The sequence below is a fragment of the Crocodylus siamensis genome, chromosome 2 (genome assembly GCF_052110815.1).
Source record: "Crocodylus siamensis isolate JL-2025a chromosome 2, ASM5211081v1, whole genome shotgun sequence".
Lineage (NCBI taxonomy): Eukaryota > Metazoa > Chordata > Crocodylia > Crocodylidae > Crocodylus > Crocodylus siamensis.
This window is the reverse complement of record NC_143396.1, coordinates 38,885,093-38,906,089: the sequence shown is the minus strand read 5'-3', so window position 1 is coordinate 38,906,089 and position 20,997 is coordinate 38,885,093. Positions and strand designations below refer to the sequence as shown.

Genomic DNA, 20,997 nt, shown 5'->3' with positions numbered 1-20,997 from the left:
GCCCCCTGGGGTAACAAGGAATAACGATCACAAATTGTTGGAGAGTAGGTTTAAACTAGATATCCGTAAGAACTACTTCACAGTCAGGGCAGCTAGGATCTGGAACCAACTTCCAAGGGAAGTGGTGCTGGCTCCTACCCTGGAGGTCTTTAAGAAGAAGCTTGATGCCTACCTGGCTGGAGTGATTTGAGCCCAGTTTTTCTCCTGCCCAGGCAGGGGGTTGGACTTGAAGATCTACAGGGTCCCTTCTGACCCGACTTCTATGATTCTATGATCTTCCTGCTTGAAGCAGAATAAAAGCAACACAGCCCAGTTGTAGCAGAACATGTAATAACCCATTATTAAAAGCTACCAATGATGAGAAATTGTGGAGTCCCGTAGGTGAAAGGTGTCAAACTTGCCTGCACCTGTAGGCCAGTAGGAGGATAACAGAGCTCTCTGCAGGGCTGGATGCAGACGGAGCAGCAGCAGGCCAATCCATGGGGGGGTGGTTAAGGCAGCTGTCACCCCCCACCACCACATGTGCCCATTGGGGCCCCATCGCTGAGAATTGGCAGGCTTCACACCCCAATTCCAAGGCCTTTGGGGAGCCCACACAGACTCATAGAATCATAGAATCAATGAGTCAGAAGGGACCTAGACGGATCATCTAGTCCAACCCCCCGCCATGGGCAGGAAGGAGCACTGGGGGTGGCAGGGGTCATAAGACCCCAGCCAGGTACCTATCCAGTCTCCTCCTGAAGATTTCCAGGGAAGAGTGAGAGCACCACCTCTCTGGGAAGTCTATTCCAGGCTCTGGCTACCCGTACAGTGAAGTACTTCTTCCTAATATCTAACCTAAACCTATCCTCCCTCAGCTTGTGGCCATTGTCCCTAGTGACTCCAAGGGGGGCCCTGGTGAACAGACTTTCCCCAAGTCCCTGCTGCTGGCCCCTGATAAAGTTATAGGCAGCCGCAAGATCCCCCCTCAATCTCCTCTTGCAGAGACTGAAGAGATTCAGGTCCCTCAGCCTTTTCTCATAGGGCTGGCCATGAAGGTCCCCAACCATACGTGTGGCCCTCCTCTGGACCCTCTCCAGGTTCTCCACGTCCCTCTTGAAGTGTGGCGCCAAGAACTGGACACAGTACTCCAGCTGCGGCCTGACCAGCGCCACATAGAGGGGGAGCGAGACCTCTCTGGACCTGTTAGTGATGCCCCTGTTGATGCATGACAGGGTGTGGTTGGCTCTGCTTATTGCTTTGTCACATTGGTAACTCATATTCATCCTGGAGTCAATCATGACTCCAAGATCCCTTTCTGCCTCTGTGCTGCCAAGGGGGTCAGCCCCTAACCTATAACCATAATGCTGGTTCCCTCTCCCCAGGTGCAGCACTCTGCACTTGTCCTTGTTGAACTGCATGCTGCTCAGATGTGCCCACTTCTCCAACCTATCCAGGTCTGCCTGGATGCGGTATCTGCCTGCCAGTGTATTCACTTTACCCCACAGCTTGGTGTCATCAGCGAACTTGAACAGGGTGCTCTCCACACCCTCATCCAGGTCACTAATGACGATGTTGAACAGCACCGGCCCAAGGTCCAAGCCCTGGGGGACTCCACTGCCCACACCCTCCCAGGTCAACATCAACCTGTCCACCTGCACTCTCTGGGTACGCCCGTGGAGCCAGTTTGCCACCCATGTGACTGTGCATTCGTCAATGCCGTAGTCCCTCAGCTTGCCCACCAGAATTGGGTGGGACACTGTGTTGAAGGCCTTCTGGAAGTCCAAGAAGATGACATCGACTTCCTCCTTCACATCTAAGCTCTTTGTTACCTGGTCATAGAAAGAGACCAGGTTGGTCAGGTAATATCGCCCTGGCACAAACTCCTGTTGGTTACCCTTCAACATCACTTCCCCTGCAGAGCTCTCACAAATGTGGCCCTTGATCATTTTTCCAAAGACCTTCCCCAGGATAGCAGTGAGACTGACTTGCTTGGAGTTGCCAGGCTCTTCCTTCCTCCCCTTCTTGAAAACAGGAACCACATTGGCCCTTTTCCAGTCCTCGGGGACTTGGCCCAAGCACCAGGAGTCCTCAAACAGCCGTGCCAATGGCTCCGCCTTGACACCAGTCAATTCCCTCAGCACCCGTGGATGAAAGTCATCCAGGCCCGCCAACTTGGACACATCTAAGCCCTCCAGGTAATCCTTAACTAGGTCTGAACTAACAGTTGGGGGACTCGCATCCTTCCTGGGCCTCTCTACACTATCACCTGAGAGCACCCCATTGACAGCAGACAGGAACACAGAGGCAAAGAACTTGTTGAAGAGTTCTGCCTTCTCTCGCGTGTCCATCACCAACTGCCCTGTCCTGCCCTGTAGGGGTCCAATGTTACCCCAAGACGTCTTCTTGCTGCCTATATACTTGAAGAAGGACTTTTTGTTATCCTTAATCCCAGAAGCTAATTTAAGCTCCAGTGCTGCTTTAGCCTCCCTTACCAAATCCCTCCAAACTCAGGTCAGGGAGATGTACTCCTCCTTTGTCCCTGCCCCCTGCTTCCACCGCCAGTATACTTTTTTCTTTGCCCTCAGGCCAGCCTAGATATCCGCGCTCAGCCATGAAGGTTTCTTGGACCCTTTTCTCACCTTCCTGTGCAGTGGAATTGCATCCTGCTGCGCTGTGAGAACAGCCTCCTTGAGGAAGGACCACCTTTCCTGGACCCCCATACTAGCTACACCCTGGGCTCCGAGTGCCTCCTTGACTACTGCCCTGAGCACATCGAACTTGGCTTTCCTAAAGTCAAGCATTTGCGCTGTGCTAGTAACCCTCCCCACCTTTCTCTGAATAGCAAACTGGATCATTTCATGATCACTGTCCCCTAGCCTCCCTTGTATTAGCACATCCCCCACCAGAGGCTAACACCAGATCCAGTATGGCGTCTTCCCTAGTGGGGACGAGTACCTCCTGCATGAGGTGTAGGTCCAGTACACACGTAAGGAATCTTCGTGAGTGGCTAGACCTGGCTGACTACTCCTCCCAGTTGATGTCAGGGTAATTCATATCACCCATGACCACAACATCCTTTGCATGCATGGCCTCCCCCAGCTGCCTGGAAAATTCCAAATCCAGCTCTTCCTCCTGATGTGGTGGCCTGTAGTAAAACCCTACCACCAGATCCCTCTCCAACCGCCCTCCTTGATGTTGACCCACAGGGTCTCAGTTAAGCCTTTCTCTGGTCCCATTTGGAAGGTAGAACTGGTATACTGTTCCCTAACATAGAGCACAACCCCCACCCCCCACCACCACCTTCTTTCCCTCTTCCTATCTCTTCTAAACAACCTATAGCCCTCTATATCTAATGCCCAGTCAAATGTTTCATCCCACCTTGTCTACGCTAGGCCAACCAGGTCGATTTTACTACTTGCAAGCAGGAGAGCAAGCTCCTCCTGCTTGTTCACTTGCATTAGTGAAAAGACACCTTAATCCCCCCATGGGAGCCCCCCTACCTGAGAGACAACCGGTCCCTTGGTATATACCTGAGCTCTTACCTGGCCAGGTCCTACACCTGGTTGAGTTTTTTTCTTACTCCTGTGGATCCCCATCCCCCGACGAACTTAGTTTAAAGCCTGCCAGAGGAGGTCAACTAGCGTGTAAGAAAACAAACTCTTACCTTTGGTGGAGAGATGGAGACCATCACACCCCAAGATGCCCTCTGCATGAGTGGGTGAAGTGACTTCACAAGACATACGTTTGACACCCCTAACCTAGGTATGATATTACTGTGCTTAAGTACTCTTGTAGCTGGAAAGATATTCCAAAATATAGATTTCCCTCATTGCAATTAAATTAATTTTTTCTCATCCTATCCCCAGTAGGCACAAAGAAAAAAAATCTATCCGTAATCTACAGCCCGTTCTTGCAAGCCGCAACCGGGTTGCATGCACGGCAGCAGAAGTGATGACCCACCTGACACCAATCTGCCTTACTTCAGCCCGCTGGTCCTAAAAGATTGCCAACACGTGTTCTATACAAATAATCTTTTACATATTTAAAGAGTCATGTTACCTCTCTTTGCCTTCTCTACATTAAAAGTATTCAGTTCCTTCAACTATTCATCACAGGTCACATTTTCCTATAGCATCCCCATCTTATTTCTCCTTCTCCCCTCTGGGTGTATTCGCATTTGTCTACACTTTTCCTCAAAGTGTAGTACTGAAAGCTAGAAATGTTTCTCCAACTCAGCACAGAAAAATCGCTTTGCTTATCTTGCATACAATGATTCTGGTGATGCATTCAGAAGGATGAAAACTGCTATTTTTGTAACAGAACCAGACTGTTTACTCATTTGGTTTATGACACAGTAAAACGTGTACAAGCCCATGGGTCAGGATGAGATGCTGAGGGAGTTGGCTGGTGTGTTTGCAGAGCCACTGGCCATCATGGTGATCAGGAGAAATCCTGGATGACTGGAAAAGGTCAAATATACTGCCCATGTTTAAGAAAGGGAAAAAGGAGGATCCAGGGAACCACAGACCAGTCAGCCTCACCTCAGTCCCTGGAAAAAAAAATCATGGAGCAGATCCTCAAGGAATCCATTTTTAAGCACTTGGAGGAGAAAAATTTGAATAGGAACAGTCAGCATGGGTTCACCAGTGGCAAGTCAGGCCTGACCAACCTGACTGCCTATGATGAAATGACTGGCTCTGTAGATGCGTGGAGACTGGTGGATATGGTGTACCTTGATTTTAGCAAGGCTTTTGATACGGGCTCCCACAACATTCTCACAGATAAGCTAAGGAAGGCGGATAGAAAATTGTCTGGAGCACTGGCCTCAGAGAGTAGCAATCAATGGCAGCTGGTATCAAATGGAGTGTCCCCAGGGGTGGGTCCTAGGGCCAGTTTTGTTCAATGTCTTTATCAACAACCTGGAAGATGACACACAGTGCAGCCTCAGCAAGTTAGCAGATAATACCAAGCTGGGGGGAGTAGTTAGATACGCTGGAGGGTATTAGAGTGAATTAGATAAATTGCAGGATTGGGCCAAAAGGAATCTCATGAGATTCAACAAGGGCAAAGTCCTGCACTTAGGACAGAACAATCCCATGCACAAGTACCTGCTTGGGGCTGACTAGCTGGGCTGAAGCTCTGCAGAAAAGGACCTGGAGAGTGGACGATAAGCTGAATACAAGCCAACAGTATGTCCTTGTTGCAAAAAAGGCTAACAGTATACTGGGCTGCATTGGTAGGACTGTTGCCAGTAGGTCAAGGAAAGTGATTCTTCCTCTCTGTTCAGCACTGGTGAGGCCGCATCTGGATTATTTTATTATCTGAGGGATAATTTAAGAGCAGCCTTCAATTACCTAAAGAAGGGTTCCAAAGAGGATGGAGTTAGACTGTTCTCAGTGGTGGCAGATGACAGAAGAAGCAGCAGTGGTCTCAAGTTGCAGCAAGGGAAGTTTAGGTTAGATAGTAGGATGAAATTTCTCACTAAGAGGGCAGTAAAACACTGAAACAGGTTACCCAGAGCAGTGGTGGAATCCTTGGAGGTTTTCAAGACCCAGCTAGACAAAGCTTTCAATGGAATGATCTAGTTGGGGATGGTCTGACTTCTAGCAGGGGGTTGGACTAGATGACCTCCTGAGGTCCCTTCCAACCCTAATTTTCTATTATTTATTTGATATCTATGAACTACTATTAGCCAGGACACATCAACAAATGACTCATTTGATACGACTTCCTGGTTGGTCAACAAATGTATAAACTACTGAGGTACAATTTTTCAAATATTTCTACAGTGAATTTACAGCAATTTCATCTAATCCACATAAATACGGTGAATGTTAAAATGAACCACATTAAAAGTCATAATAAAGTCGCGGCTTCCCCATAGTCAATGGGCCAGTTATGCAAAGAAGGGAAATAAAACATTACACCAAGATATTCTGGTGTAACAAACCAGTTAATAAACTGTTCCAGTAGCATTGCAGTTGTTGAAATTAAGCCAGCTATTCTATAACTCCCCTGCATTCTCTTTTCCTTCACATTTTAAAAGTTTGGAACATTTGGGATTAGAACTCCAATAAAGTTTTTCAAAAATTTAAAAACAAATGAATAAATCAGCATAAACTAAGGTTGGGTGAGGTCCTGGATAACTGGGAAAGGACAAATACAGTGCCCATCTTCAAGAAAGGGAAGAAAAAGGATATGCGGAATTACAAACCAGTTAGCCTGACATCAATACCAGGAAAAATCATGGAGCAGGTCACAAGGAACCTACTGTGAAGCACATAAAGGAAAACGGTGTGATCAGGAACAGCAACCATGGATTCACCGAGTCAAGCCTCACCAACCTGATTTTCTTCTATGATAGGACCATGGTCCTAATCCACGTGGAAACAAATGATGCAGTGGGGAGCACTCCAGACCACATCATGAAGGACTATAAGGCCCTGAAGGCCAAGCTCAAGGAGATGGGGGTGCAGGTGGTATTCTCCCGGTAAGCAGACACAGACGGCGCCATAAGGCCTGCATCGAAGTAGTCAGCCGGCGGCTTCGGAGTTGGTGCTACCAGGCAGGCCTCGGGTTCCTTGACAATGACCCGCATTTTCGCGCAGGGGCATGCTTGAGTGGGGTGGGTTTCACCTCTCCCCTAAAGGCAGGCATGTCTTCTCTTCCAGGTTGGCTGATCTCATACGGCGTGCTTTAAACTAGCTTCACCGGGGGATGGGGCCACAGGGGGACACAAGGATACTCCCCAGCCAAGACACATGATTAGCACAAGAATTACCCAGGTAAGTGACAGGGGTCCAGATACTCCTGGGATGAGGGGGGCATTGCATGGACCCATAGGAGGCCTTAAATGCCTCTACACTAATGCTCATAGTATGGGGAACAAGCAGGAGGAACTTGCCCTCCTGCTAGCCAACACAAACCCGGACATAGTGAGGCTCACTGAAACCTGGTGGGATTCAACCCATGACTGCCCGGTAAACATCAAGGTCTACAGACTATACAGGCAAGACGGAACGGGAAGGAAAGGCGGGGGTGTGGCGCTCTACGTCAAAGAGCAATACACATCCTCAACAAACAGCACAGGGTCAGAGGAGGGGCAGACTGAAGTGCTCTGGGTGAGAACACAAGGGGGTCATGGGGAAAGGGACTTAACGGTGAGTGTCTACTATCAACCACCCAACCAGAGGAAGAGCTGGACCAAGAATTCTCAGGCCAGATTGCAGAGGCAGTTAAGTCAAGGGATGAGGTCATCATGGGTGACCTAAACTACATCTGCTGGGAGGAGCAGTCAGCCAGGTCTGACCGCTCACATAGGTTCCTAGCCAAGATAGAGGACCTCCAGCTAACCCAAGAGGTGCACAGTTCCACCAGGGGAAATGCCTTGCTGGACTTGGTGAGGGGACTGTGGGTTCTCAATCACCTAGGCGATAGCAATCATTGCCTAATGGAACTCACCATCCAGCACAAGGTGTCAAAGGCCTGCAGCAAGGCAGCAGCCCTTGACTTCAGGAGGGCCAATTTCAATGAGTTGAGGAGACTAGTCAGGGAGGCACTGAGGTCCCAGAGGGTAGGGAAGTTGAGAGTCCAAGACAAGTGGTCATTCCTTAAGGAGACGATCCTCCGAGCCCAAAGGGTGACAGTCCCAAAGCGAATCAAAGAGGGCAAGAGTGCTCAAAAGCTCCCATGGCTCACAAAAGGCATTCAGGAATATCTAAAAGCTAAAAAGGAGGCGTACACCCAGCCGAAGGGATGGGCCATCACCAAGGAGGATTATACCTCCATTGCTTGAGACTTCTGGAGGGCTGTTAGGAAGGCTAAGGCATACACAGAACTAGGACTAGCAAGCAGGATCAAAGATAAGAAGTCCTTTTTTAAATACACAGGGAGTAAAAAGAAGGCACTGGGTAACATGGGGCCCATGCAGGACACGCTTGGCAATCTGATGGTTGCACCAGATGATAAAGCTGACCTCTTTAACAAATTCTTTGTCTCCATTTTTCTGACCAAGGCCTGGGACATACCCCCCCACTGGGATTCCGGACGGACTCAAGAGAGGCACTGCCAGGCCTAGGGTCAGAAAGGACCTAGTTAGGGAAATTCTGGTGGGGCTGGATGTGTTTAAATTCATAGTTTCATAGTTTCTAGGGTCGGAAGGGACCCGAGCAGATCATCGAGTCTGACCCCCTGCCATGGCAGGAAAGCGTACTGGGGTCAAATGACCCCAGCAAGGTGTTCATCTAGCCTCCTCTTAAAGACCCCCAGGGTAGGAGCCAGCACTGCTTCTCTTGGAAGTTGGTCCCAGATCCTAGCTGCCCTGACCATGAAGTACAGCCTCCTGAAATCTAGCCTAAATCTACTCTCTGCCAGCTTGTGACCGTTATTCCTGGTCACTCCTGGCAGTGCTCAGGGGAACAGGGACTTCCCCAGTGCCTGCTGGTCCCCCCTGACTAGTTTGTAACAGGCCACTCGATCCCCCCCTCAGCCTTCTCTTGTGGAGGCTGAACAAGTTCAGGTTCCGTAGCCTCTCCTCGTAGGGCCTGCTCTGCTGCCCCCGATCACGTGAGTAAGTCAGCAGGTCCAGATGATCTCCACCCCAGGGTGCTGAGGGAATTGGCAGAGGTCATTGCAGGACCTCTGGCATGGCTTTATGAGCACTCATGGTGCTCTGGAAAGGTGCCAGAGGACTGGAAAAGGGCCAATTTGGTCCCCATTTTCAAAAAAGGTAGGAAGGAGGACCCAAGTAACTATAGGACCGTTAGTCTTACCTCATTCCTGGGGAAGCTCTTTGAGAAAATTATCCAGGAGCACATCTGTGAGGGACCAGCAGGGGAGATTATGCTTAGGGGCAACCAACATGGATTCATTAGGGGCAGGTCCTGTCAGATCAACCTGGCTGCCTTCTACAACCAGGTCACAAAATCCTTAGACACAAGCGTCACAGTGAACATAGTCTTTCTGGACTTTAGGAAGGCCTTTGACACCATCTCTGACTCCATTCTCATTAAGCAATTAGGTGACTGTGGCATCGATACCTACAGTCAGATGGGTCACAAATTGGCTACAGGGCCGCACCCAGAGAGTAGTGGTGGACAGGTCATTTTCAGCCTGGAGGGATGTGGACAGTGGGGTTCCCCAGGGCTTGGGCCCGCACTGTTTGACATCTTCACCAGTGACTTGGACAAAGGGGTGAAAAGCACCTTGTTCAAATTCATGGATGACACTACGATGTGGAGAGAGGTGGGCATGCTAAAAGACAGGGACAGGCTACAACCAGATCTGGACACATTACAGGGGTGCACAGATGAGAATAGGATGGGATTCAATACTGACAAGTACAAGGTACTGCACCTAGGGAGGAAGAACCAGCAGCATACCGACAGGCTGGGGAACTCCCTTCTCGTCAGCACAGAAGCAGAAAAGGACCTTGGAGTCGCTATTGATTCCAAAATGAACATGGGCCGACAATGTGAGGACACGGTCAGCAAGGCTAACCGCACCTTGTCATGCATCCACAGATGTATCACAAGCAGGGCCAAGGAGGTGATCCTCCCCCTCTATGCAACATTGGTCAAGTGGCAGTTGGAGTACTGTGTCCAGCTCTAGGCACTGCACTTCAGGACAGATGTCCAAAGGAGGGCCATGCATGGTCAGGGGGCAGCAGGGTAGGCCCTATGAGGAGAGGTTACGGGACCTGAACCTGTTCAGCCTCCACAGAATTAGGTTGAGAGGAGATCTGGTGGCTGTCTATAAATTTACCAGCCGGGAACGGGAGAGTCCCTGTTCCCCCGAGCACGACTGGGAGTAACAAGGAATAACGGCAGCCATAAGTTGACTGAGAGTAAATTCAGGCTAGACATCAGGAGGCACTACTTCACTGTCAAGGTGGCTAGGATCTGGAACCAGCTTCCAAAAGAAGTGGTGCTTGCTCCTACCCTGGGGGGTCTTCAAAAGGAGGCTAGATGATCACCTACCTGGGGACATTTGACCCCAGCATTCTTTCCTGCCCAGGGCAGGGGGTTGGACTTGATGATCTGCTCAGGTCCCTTCTGACCCTACCAACCATGAAAAAAAAAGGATGACAGACTTCGGATGTGGGGGAAGAGCAGAGAATGGGATATGCCTCGACTTTAGCAAGGCTTCTGGACAACTTCTCCCACAACAATCTCATTAATAAGCTACAGAAATATGGAGTAGATGGAAGTACCATAAGGTGGATATACAACTGGCTGAATAATTGTGCTCAGGGAGTAGTCATCAATGGCTCAATGTCTAGTTGCGAGGAAGTATCAAGCAGGCTTCCCCAGGGGTCTGTTTAATATCTTCATTGATTTGGACAATGGGAATGAGAGCACACTTGGCAGATTTGCGGGCAATACAAAGTTGGGAGGGAGTCTTGCACTCTGAACAGCATAACTGCACACACAAATACAGAGTGTGGAATGGCTGGCTTGGCTGCAGAACTGCAGAGAAGGACCTGGGGGCACAGCATACCATATTAATATCAGTGACATTAGCAAATTAAGTGATGCAATTCTTTTGGTCTGTTCAGCACTGGTCCAGGCCACAGAAGGATGTGGACAGTTAGAAGAGACCAGTGTAGACCAACAAAAATTATTACAGGCCTGGAAAGATTTAAGAGGAAAGACTGAAAGTAAAGACTAAAAAGCTTGAGAAGAAAGGACTGGAGGTGGGGATTTGGTGATGGTCAAGTACCTGCAGGGTGATTATGCAGAGAATAGAAATCAGCTTTTCTCTGTGGCTATAGGGGACAGAACTAGGAGCAAAGAAATCAAGCTGCAGCAGAGGACTTTAGCTGGGGGAGAAAGAAGTTTCTGACTATGAGGATGGTCAAGCATTTGAACAGGCTACTGAGAGAAATTGAGAAATCTCCGTCCTCCGAAGTTTTCAAGAGCTCTCTAGACAGAAACTCAGCTGGGATGGTTTAGTCAGGGATGATCCTGCCTTGAGCAGGGGGCTGCACTAGATGGCATTATGAGGTTTCTTCCAGCCCTACTTTCCAATAATCCTAAATCTGGAAGTAGTGGTGCTCATGAGACCACTGCAAACAGTTTGAGAAATGTACAGAATTAATCCTGACAATCAAGAGAGGGAGCCTAAAAGAAGAGAACCCAGGGACCACAACAGGACAAAATACTACAGTGGACCTAGTGGATTCCTGAAGGGTGAAAGAGTAGAAAGACAAAGAAGAAGAAAAGTAGATCAGGCCAGGCTGCATGAAACTTCAGAAACAAATCAAGGATCTATTATACTTGATGCTGAAGTAAAGAGCATACCAGCAGAGTGGCTGGTGATACAGGCAAGTGAAGGAATTACTTTATTGGCAGTATTTTCAACATTATTTATTTATTTTTGAAGGAACTCTGCACAGGTAACTACATCACCATATGCAATACATAAAACCATACTACTAAAAAGCCTTAAAAATGTAGTTGCCAAGCCACATTTTGTCCAAGACCTTAAATAAGAAAGAGATGTAAAAATGCCATTAAAAGTTACCGGAGACATATTAAATGTATATACTGTCACATAGTAAGAAACACATTTCTTGCCTGCAAAAAAGCATCGCAGTATATGTCATAATATGTTTAAAGATGGTATTTCCCAAATATGAACAGATCTCTACATTTCCTGTAGACCCACATGTTAAAACCAGCTAATCCTGTCTATGAAAATTTTAATCTAGAACAACATCATCTTTGTAAACCACAAAGACCCAATCCCAGAAATACTTGATAACGCCACTACCTACATTACAGTTTGTTCAAAATGTGGTTAACAGCAAATCTCACTACACCCTTGAGATGTACAATCTCTTTATAAATGGCAAATCATTACTTCCATCTAAATACTACGGAGGGTGAGTCTACATGTGAACCAGACTGCAGTTGTTACGGCTTAAGCACAGGTTGTTTCCGACACTAGTGTGCAGTAGTAGCATCAGCACCACGGTTCATGCCCACAGGCTCTACATCGCCATAGCTCATCAATATGGCAACAGAGCATCTCGTGTAGCCATGCTCAGAGAGTTAACAGTATATCCAGAGGTAGTATTCAAAATGCTCATCTCCAAAACCAAAAACGGAGCCTGTGAGGTCAGACTTCAGGACCTTTATTTTTGTTCTTATTGGTGAGAGATTCACATGCAACATTCACAGAAGCTCAGCAATTTTAATCCTGGCCAATAACATTATTTTAAAAGTACATTAATCTTTACACTGGTAAGTAGTGCAATTGGTACAAAGTAACATGCTTATCATACTTCTCTTCCACTACCTTTCCTAACAAAAGGTCTTTCAGCACCTTCCAAACCTGCACCAAGGAACTACATTATTTCGAACTGCTTTTATATGCAATATCACTATTACTCCTGTTCACTACAATGATGTACCCAAAGGATTTTCACAATTATAAAACTTCACTTAGTTTGCTTCCAACTAGAATCATATCAAATGCACGTAGTAAGTACCTCTCAAATCCTGTCTCTTAATATGAATATCACAGTTTCTGGCCTCCTCTTTGGGAGATGTGGTCTAAGGTCGAATTCAGAAATACCCATCAACTTGCTGTGTAGCATTTGGGTATCACTTCTGAAACCTAAGGGTATGTTAAGTACAATGCTCATTTTCAAGTCTTCATCATACACGGCGTTTTCAAGCACAAAATTACAGACGTGTTGGCTCATTCGAGATCTGTGGTGTCCAACCTTTTTGCCCCATGGCCCGGATGGGCATTTCCCTGTCTGGCAGCAGGATGGATCTGGCCAGGAGCCTGATCGGGTGCCCAGGCTAGGCATGATCCAGCCATGCAGAGAGGTGTGGGCAGGAGTGACAGGCCACCCCCACTGTGGCTCCACAGGGGAAAGAAGCATGGCAGGAAGGGGCACGGCCCAGCCCAGAAACAGGTTACAGAGAAGTGAGGGGACGCGGACCAGCACAATGAGGGACGAGTGCAGGGTTCGGCGTGAGGATTTGGCAGAGGGAAGGATGGCCGTGTGAACAAATTCCCAGACCCGCGCCGGCGGGTCCCCACGGGCCAGATGAGGTGGCTCCAAGAGCCCGTGTCAGAGACCAGCCTGAAATAGGGGAGCGGAGCAGAGCGGGGAGGGGAGTTCCCTCAGAAGAGAAAAGCATGAAGCGGCGGCAAGTTCCCTGGACAGGAGCACCCTCCTCCACCATCCCGCCGGCCGGGCACAGCCGAGGGCAGCACCCGGCTCCTCGCCACGCGCGGAAGCGTCGGGAGCCCCCGGGGAGGCACCGCGGCACCGAGTGAGTCACCGCCCGGCCCGCGGCTCCCGCGCGCTCCGGCACCGGCACCGGCGGGGGCGGTACCGCATTGCCGCTGCTGCCGCGCAGCGCCCCCGCCCCGCTCACCTGCGCCCGGCTCTGCGCCGGCGGCGCCTCCTCGTCTCCGAGCCGCGGCCACGGCCCCGGGCTCCAGCGCGCAGCCCGCGCCGCCAGCCCCGCCGCGCGCCAGCGCCAATGCCGCCACCACCACCAGCAGCGGCACGGCGGTGCCCGCCCGCCCGACGGGGCCCCGCGTAGCGCCCATTGGGGGGGGGGGGGGTGACGGTGGTGCCGCTGCCGCCGGAACGAGCTCCGCGCCGCTACTTCCCTACAGCCGCCGCTTCCGGGCCGGGAAGCTGCGCTGCCGGCAAGCTCGTCACGGTGCGCATGCGCGCACCAGCGGGGGGGGGGGGGGGAACCCAGCAAGGGGGCGGGGCCAGGAAGAGCCGGGCCGCAGGGGGGCGGAGCCGGGCAGAGTAGGGCCATGCCTCTGCCCGGGCCCAAACCCATCCCGTGTTGCAGAGGGGTGGAGAGTAGGGCTGCTTCGTCTTCAGTAGACGCGTTCAGCAGCGAAGCTTTGGGGAGAAGATGAGCAAAGCAGCCGGCCCTGGGGGTTTTAGCGGATGTTAATGCGAGGAGAACCCGCCTCACAGCTGGTTGCTTCCCCAGCACCAGGCTCTCCCGGCCGCGGTGGGCGCCTGCTGGCACTGCCGGCGTCAGGCCGAGCTTTCTCTGGGCGCGGTCAGGAGCCAGCGGTGACTCTCAGCCGTGCCGCCACCGCTTACAGCTTACAATAATTCATTGCACATAGGAATCCACGGAGTGAAAAGACCTGTTGTGATCGCACTGAGCTTCTTGCAACAGAAGAATTTCCCTTAATATTTTTTTGTGGTCAAAAAATGAATGAACAACTAGAAGCTGACTGTTTCCAAGGGGTTTCTTGAGTCTAAAAGAATTTGGAACTATGGGTCGAGGAGCTTTGCAGTCCGCAATGGAAGCACTGCCCCGGCACCTATTGAGTTTTGTGACTTTCAGAGCAGAGACAATGTGAATCACACTTTTAAACTTAGCATTTAGGTACAGAGTCCCTTTTAGGTTCCTCTAAGAGCAACCTGTATCTGGCCCAAACTGATAAAAACCACAGTTTTTTATTGCTGTGATGAAAGCAGCACTAGAAAACAGGAAAAAGGTACATTTCCATCCAGCAGGTTTTATCTGCATCAGTTTATATGAGTGATCACTTTGATGATCTGTTTGAAAGCATCTTGAAACCTACTGAAACTCAGTGAGAAATCCATGCCCTCCTTGACACCTTTTTTTTTAAAAGGTATGAACAATGCCAAACAACAGTAGCTTAGTAGCATTCATAAAAACTGTCCTCCCAACCATAAACACTACACTCTCACATTAGACTGAAGCAGAAGAATCAGGCTCCGGCTACTGTGCAGTCACTGATGATAACAAGAGGAAACACATGTACTCACCATCACATGTTGTATATCCACCCATAACTTCCTGCCATCATTTCCTTGATAATACCAACAAATTACAGAAGTAGATAATTGCTTGCTTGGCCCTGACAAATTACCAAATCCTCTTTCTCTACTCCCTTTTCTGCAATACTTGGTTAAGCCTATATGTGCTCTTGCCAAAGAAAAGATATGCAGACTACATTTTTACTGGTATTTGTATGAAACTGAAGCAGGAAGCTAAGCTCAGGCTAGATTTGAGGTTACATCAATTCGCTGAGGATTTTAGAAGTGAAAGTAAAATCAGCTTCACTGAGGAAGGGAGAAACAACTTTAAATAACCAATTAGGAATAAAAAACAGTTATCTATTTGCAGAGTCAAATTTGAGACCTGATTTGTCACTGCAGAAAAGTCACCAAGGACAGCTTTCTAAAACTATATAGTGGATATTGTATATGAAAGTTCTAGGGGTAACTAGGGTTTAAAACCTGATCTCACAGAACGGAGAGTGTAAAAACAAATCTGAACCCTAATCAGGTGTTGACCTCAAAGCCTACTGTGAGCATCTAATGCCCGAGTAAGATCATTACCTCCACTGAACAAACTGTAACAGATGAGCTAAATAAATGGGGATAAAAAAACATACATCATCCTTATGATAACTATACCTGCATCATGTTGGGTGCTGTACAAAAAAGCCAACAGGGTATCCAAAGATCAGATACTCACATTCTGATTAAAGTAACTGGAAGCAAAAAGAACCAGGATGTTGATAGACCAGGCCTGAGGTCCTGTCGGCGAGAAATATGCATTGTAATTTCTGGCAAAAGAACACATTTATTTGCATAGGGCACCAGACGATAGGACCACATTAGTCTTTATGAGAGGGAGAAACTTTTCAGTTATATTTGTGCATAAAAACATTTTTTTTAAAAACAAAGCAACTTCAAACCCTGATTATGAGGAAGTTCTGCAGCAAAGTTGCTCGGGGTTGCAAGGGGGCAGTCAGGAAGGCCAAGGCAGAGATGGAACTGGGACTAGCTTCCCGGATCAAGGACAAGAAGTCCTTTTACAAATACATAGGGGGCAAAAAGAAGGTTCCAGGTAACGTGGGGCCCCTGCAAGACACACTAGGAAATTTGGTCGTTACACCAGATGACAAAGCTAACCTATTTAACGATTTCTTTGTCTCCATTTTCCTGAGCAGGGACTGGAACAGCCACCCCTCCTCTGGGCCCCTCTTAGACCCCAGGGGAGGCGCACCTTGGCCAAGGGTTAGTGAGGAACTAGTTAGGGAACTTCTGGAAAGACTGGGCGTATTCAAATCAGCTGGTCCAGACGATCTCCACCACAGAGTGCTGGGGGAATTAGCTGAGGTCATTGTGGGACCCCTGGCATGGCTTTACGAGCACTCATGGTGCTCTGGTGTGGTGCCAGAGGACTGGAAGAGGGCCAGTGTGGTTCCCATTTTCAAAAAGGGGAGGAAGGAGGACCTGGGAAACTCTAGGCCAGTTAGTTTTACCTCAATCCTGGCTAAGTTTTTGAGAGAATTATTCTGGCACACATCCACAAGGGGCCATCAGGGGAGATTATGCTTATGGGCAACCAACATGGGTTCATTAGAGGCAGGTCCTGTCAGACCAACCTGGTGGCCTTCTACGACCAGGTCACCAAATCCGTAGATGCAGGGGTAGCAGTGCACATACATAGTCTTCCTGGACTTTCGGAAGGCCTTCGACACTGTCTCTCATCCGGTTCTCATTAAGAAACTGGGGGACTGTGGTGTCGACACCCACACAGTCAACTGGGTCGCCAACTGGCTGGAGGGCTGCTCCCAGAGAGTGGTGGTGGATGGGTCATTTTCGACCCGGAGGGATGTGGGCAGTGAGGTTCTTCAGGGCTCAGTCCTCAGGCCCGCACAGTTCAACATCTTCATCAGTGACTTGGATGAGGGGGTAAAAAGCACCCTGTTCAAAATTGCTGATGACACTAAGATGTGGGGGGATGTGGGCACACTAGAAGGGAGGAATAGGCTACAATCAGACCTAGACAGGTTACAAGGGTGGGCGGATGAGAATAGGATGGGATTCAACACCGACAAGTGCAAAGTGATGCACCTGAGGAGGAACAACCAGCACCATACCTACAGGCTGGGGAACTCCCTTCTCATCAGTACAGAGGCAGAAAAGATTCTTGGAGTCATCATTGATGCCAAAATGAACATGGGCCGGCAGTGTGGGGATGCAGTCGGGAAGGCCAACCATACCTTGGCATGCATCCCCAGATGCATCTCAAGCAGGTCCAAGGAGGTGATCCTCCCCCTCTATGCGGCACTGGTCAGGCCACAGCTGGAGTACTGCATCCAGTTCTGGGTGCCACACTTCAAGAGGGATGTGGACAACATGGAGAGGGTCCAGAGGAGGGCCACTCGCATGATCAGGGGGCAGCAGGGCAGGCCCTACAAGGAGAGGCTATGGGACCTGAACCTGTTCAGCCTCCACAAGAGAAGGCTGAGAAGAGATCTAGTGGCCTGTTACAAACTAGTCAGAGGGGATCAGTCCCTGTTCCCCCAAGCACTACCAGGAGTGACTAGGAATAACGGTCACAAGCTGGCAGAGAGTAGATTTAGGCTAGATATCAGGAGGCGCTACTTCATGGTCAGGGCGGCTAGGATCTAGAACCAACTTCCCAGTGAAGCGGTGCTGGCTTCTACCCTGGGGGTCGTTAAGAGGAGGCTGGATGAACACCTTGCCGGGGTCATTTGACCCCAGTACTCTTTCCTGCCATGGCAAGGGGTCAGACTCGATTATCTGCTCAGGTCCCTTCCAACCCTACTAACTATGAAACTATGAAAGTTACTGCCATCTTGACATACCAGAGAAAATACAAACAAAATAAAATTGTACAGCTTGCTATGGGGGAGGGATATCAAGAACACTTACCATAAAACTAAGTCTAGCATAGAAATGTTAGAGACAACAGCAAGTGAGCACTGTAGATCCTCTAAAGTCAGTATTCAACTACGTGTTCAATAAAGTAAGCTCATAATACTGATACAACCCATGATGATTTGTGAATCTGCCCCCGTATGATTAATTCTTTGAAAATATGACATCTGCATGATTAAACCCTTATGACAATCTTAACTATGCTCTTGTCTCATGAGTCTTGAGCTAGAGAGACAAAGGGGGATGATAGAGTCCATCTCTGAAGAGGACTATCTTTAAAGATAATCAGAACCTGAACAGACTTTGTCAGCACAGAATAGTAAGGTGGATGTATCATAGGAAAAATAGTTTGACTCATCTTGTTTGCAAGGAAGGGAGAAGGAACAGTGTCAAGTTTAATAGTTTAAGATGGACAGTATGGTTTGAAAGGGATGGTCTAAATGAGCAGGAAGAGTTTTGACTGCTGGATGCACCAGAACTGTGCACCACAGACTGCAGGGGCCCAAGAATGAGACTCCATCATCCAGAGAAGACATGAGCTAGGGAAGTTCAGTACAATTAAAAGATGTAGTCCCAAATCCCTAACACTTACCAAGTATAGCATGGGAAACAGAGTAGGGATGGCATATATACTCTAAGTAAGAAAAACCCAACAAACCTAGCAAGTTCTGTCTAAAGTAAGTACTAAGTTGATTTCTTTCCATTATTACAGGCCTGTAAAAAGGTATACTACAAGCCAGGGTGCCTGCAAGTGCTGAATTTGCCTAGTGTTTAAGGTTAGTATGCCACTATAATATTATATATGTTATAGTACAAGTATATGTATATGTACACAGCCCCACACACATTTCAGATTATGGCTATATAGATACTTAGTTTGTAGACTGTGGTTACCTGTAGATTAATTTAGCTACATATTGCCACCTCGGTCCTACTCACTAAAGATAAATTTGAACATCTATCTCCTGTAGAAATGCTGTGCAGCAGGGAATGCAAGTTCCTTGTTTAAGTGACACCTTCCATCCTACCAATTCATTTTAGAATAGAGGGATAAATCACCAGTTTTTAATTTCTTACACAGAAACCAGAGTTGACTTCCAGTCCCTACTGACACCTCAGAACACAGCAAATGTCTTTGTTGTAAACATCTTTTTGCCCAAGCTAGACAAAGTGACAAGAATCAGCCGTCAGGATGTTCTCCAGATGGAAACTAATAGGTGATACTAAAACAGGCATAAAAAGCATTTAAAGAAAAGACCTTGTAGACAGAGCACCAAAAAGAAGAAAAATGGGTCCTAAAGATAGAGGATTTTTCTGATTATGACAGTGGTCAAGCATTGAAAGAGACCACCTAGAGAAACTGTAGTATCTCCATCCTTGAAAGTTTTCAAGAGCAGGTTAGACAGATACAGTTAGCTGGGGTGGTTTAGTCAGGGATGATCCTGCCTTGAGCAAGAAGCCAGACTAGATGACCTTGTGCAATCCCTTCCAGCCCTACTTTCCTATAATCCTATAGCCAAAGACAAAATCAGTAAGAACTGAAATTGCTAAGATCCAAGAAGAATCAAAACATTTGAGTGATATTAATTAGACATGCTCCTTGATTATTTCCTTTTAAAGGTTTTCAAGAAGAGCACTGCAACAAAAGAATGCAAGAAGGAAGTGCTCATCACAGCCTTTGCAAAACACTTCTAGATAAAACTATTGAGAAAGAAAGATCTCCCTCACTATATAGTATTATCTAGGAATTAGAGGAATCGAGCTAAATTCTTTAGTAATCTGGAGGAAGCAATGTCATTCTTGGATCTCTTGAGAGAGTTGGTTGGTAAAGATGACCTTGTTGATTTAATATTAATAGATTTTTCCTAGGCATCTGACCTAGCATCACTTGCATTATGTAGAATTAAATGGTATGCATTAGGTGGATTGAAAACTGGTTCACAGAGAGATCTCAAAATATAGTATTTAATGGACAGATATCACTGGGGCTGTTTCTAGCAGGGTTCCCAAGCAATTTGTTTTTGATCAATGCTATTTAATATTTTTAGAAATATTGAGCCTTAATGAGGCCAAGATAAAACCTAGATTCCAAATATTAGATTATTGTCTCCTGCTGAATGCAGTTGATGTTTTGGGCTCAGCACATTTAAATTGGGCTATGTATATTTAAATATGGATTTAAAAGACCACCTTTAGCAGACAGTTTTTAAAATGTGCTGTATATTCAGCACTTTATAAAAAAACAAGGAGTTTCTCTTGCATTTGGACAATCCAGTCTTCTGCCTTTATGTTCAAAGGCGTAAGTTTCCTCACCAGTAAATTCTGAGGGTTCACTTTAAAATTATTTCAACTTCTTTCTCCCCCTGACTTCAAGATTAATTTATCTTGGAAATGCACTGTTACACCGATTGATAGGAAATGGAAATATAAGACATCAATAAAAAGCTTCTTTTTTTCTTTTTTTTGTTTTTTTACAGAAAAGCATAGGAGCTCTGTTGTATGTCATTCTCTTAGAATTAACTACTGTCACTGTAGCAAAGGTTGTATAACATGCATAATGGAACTCATGGAACTACCATGATGTTGGCAGTCTCGCACATTGTTTAGTCTCCTTGCTTGCTATACCCCTTTACCCTACCCCTACCCTGTCTGTCTTGTCTATTTAGAGTGAAACTTGTTGGAGGAAAGGACTTGTTTGCACAGTACCCAAAACAATGGGATCCCATTCTCCACTGGCCCTCCACACACAACATAAATAATGGAAACACTCCCTTCTCACAGTACACCTTCCCTGTAAGATTCTGTGGGACCTGGGAAGATGGCTAAGAGACTTACGTATAATACAGCTTTGAATTTACCTTATGCGTAAACAATTCTCTGCAATACATGCCAAGTATAATACATACTATAAATGCCCTAGTGGTAGAGGTAAATAGACTGCTCTAGCTTTTATCTGAGCCTAATTTAGACAAAGTGAACTTTTCCAACTAGGAGATCTTACACCTTCAGCTCTTCTGTGTAATATGAATTTTCATTTCCAGCTACGGGAAATTTTACAGTCTTTGCATTCTCCTATGCTTGAAGAAGGAGAAAACTTGTGCACCTGAAAACTTGAAAATAAAGACTTTTTTTTTGCAAATATCTAGTTGGCCTAATAAAAGTTATCACCTCTACCCAGAGTTCTGATTCCTAGTGATAATTATAAACTTGCTTTCATTCTTCTCACATTCCTGTATTTAAAATAAACTCAGATTACAAAAAGTTAGCTTACGGCTTACTATCTAACC

General features: G+C 47.4%; 1 protein-coding gene across 2 annotated transcripts in view; it reads right to left on the bottom strand.

Annotated features, from left to right (window-relative positions):
- STIM2 (stromal interaction molecule 2) overlaps window positions 1-13,665 on the bottom strand; it is a 149,451-nt gene extending 135,786 nt beyond the window's left edge. For both annotated transcript variants that reach the window (XM_090035731.1, XM_090035730.1), the window contains exon 1: window positions 13,380-13,665. In XM_090035731.1, coding sequence (XP_089891857.1) covers window positions 13,380-13,557 — 178 coding nt within the window. In that variant the 5' untranslated portion in view covers window positions 13,558-13,665. The remainder of the gene's footprint in view (window positions 1-13,379) is intronic.
- Between the last annotated feature and the right edge of the window lie 7,332 nt (window positions 13,666-20,997).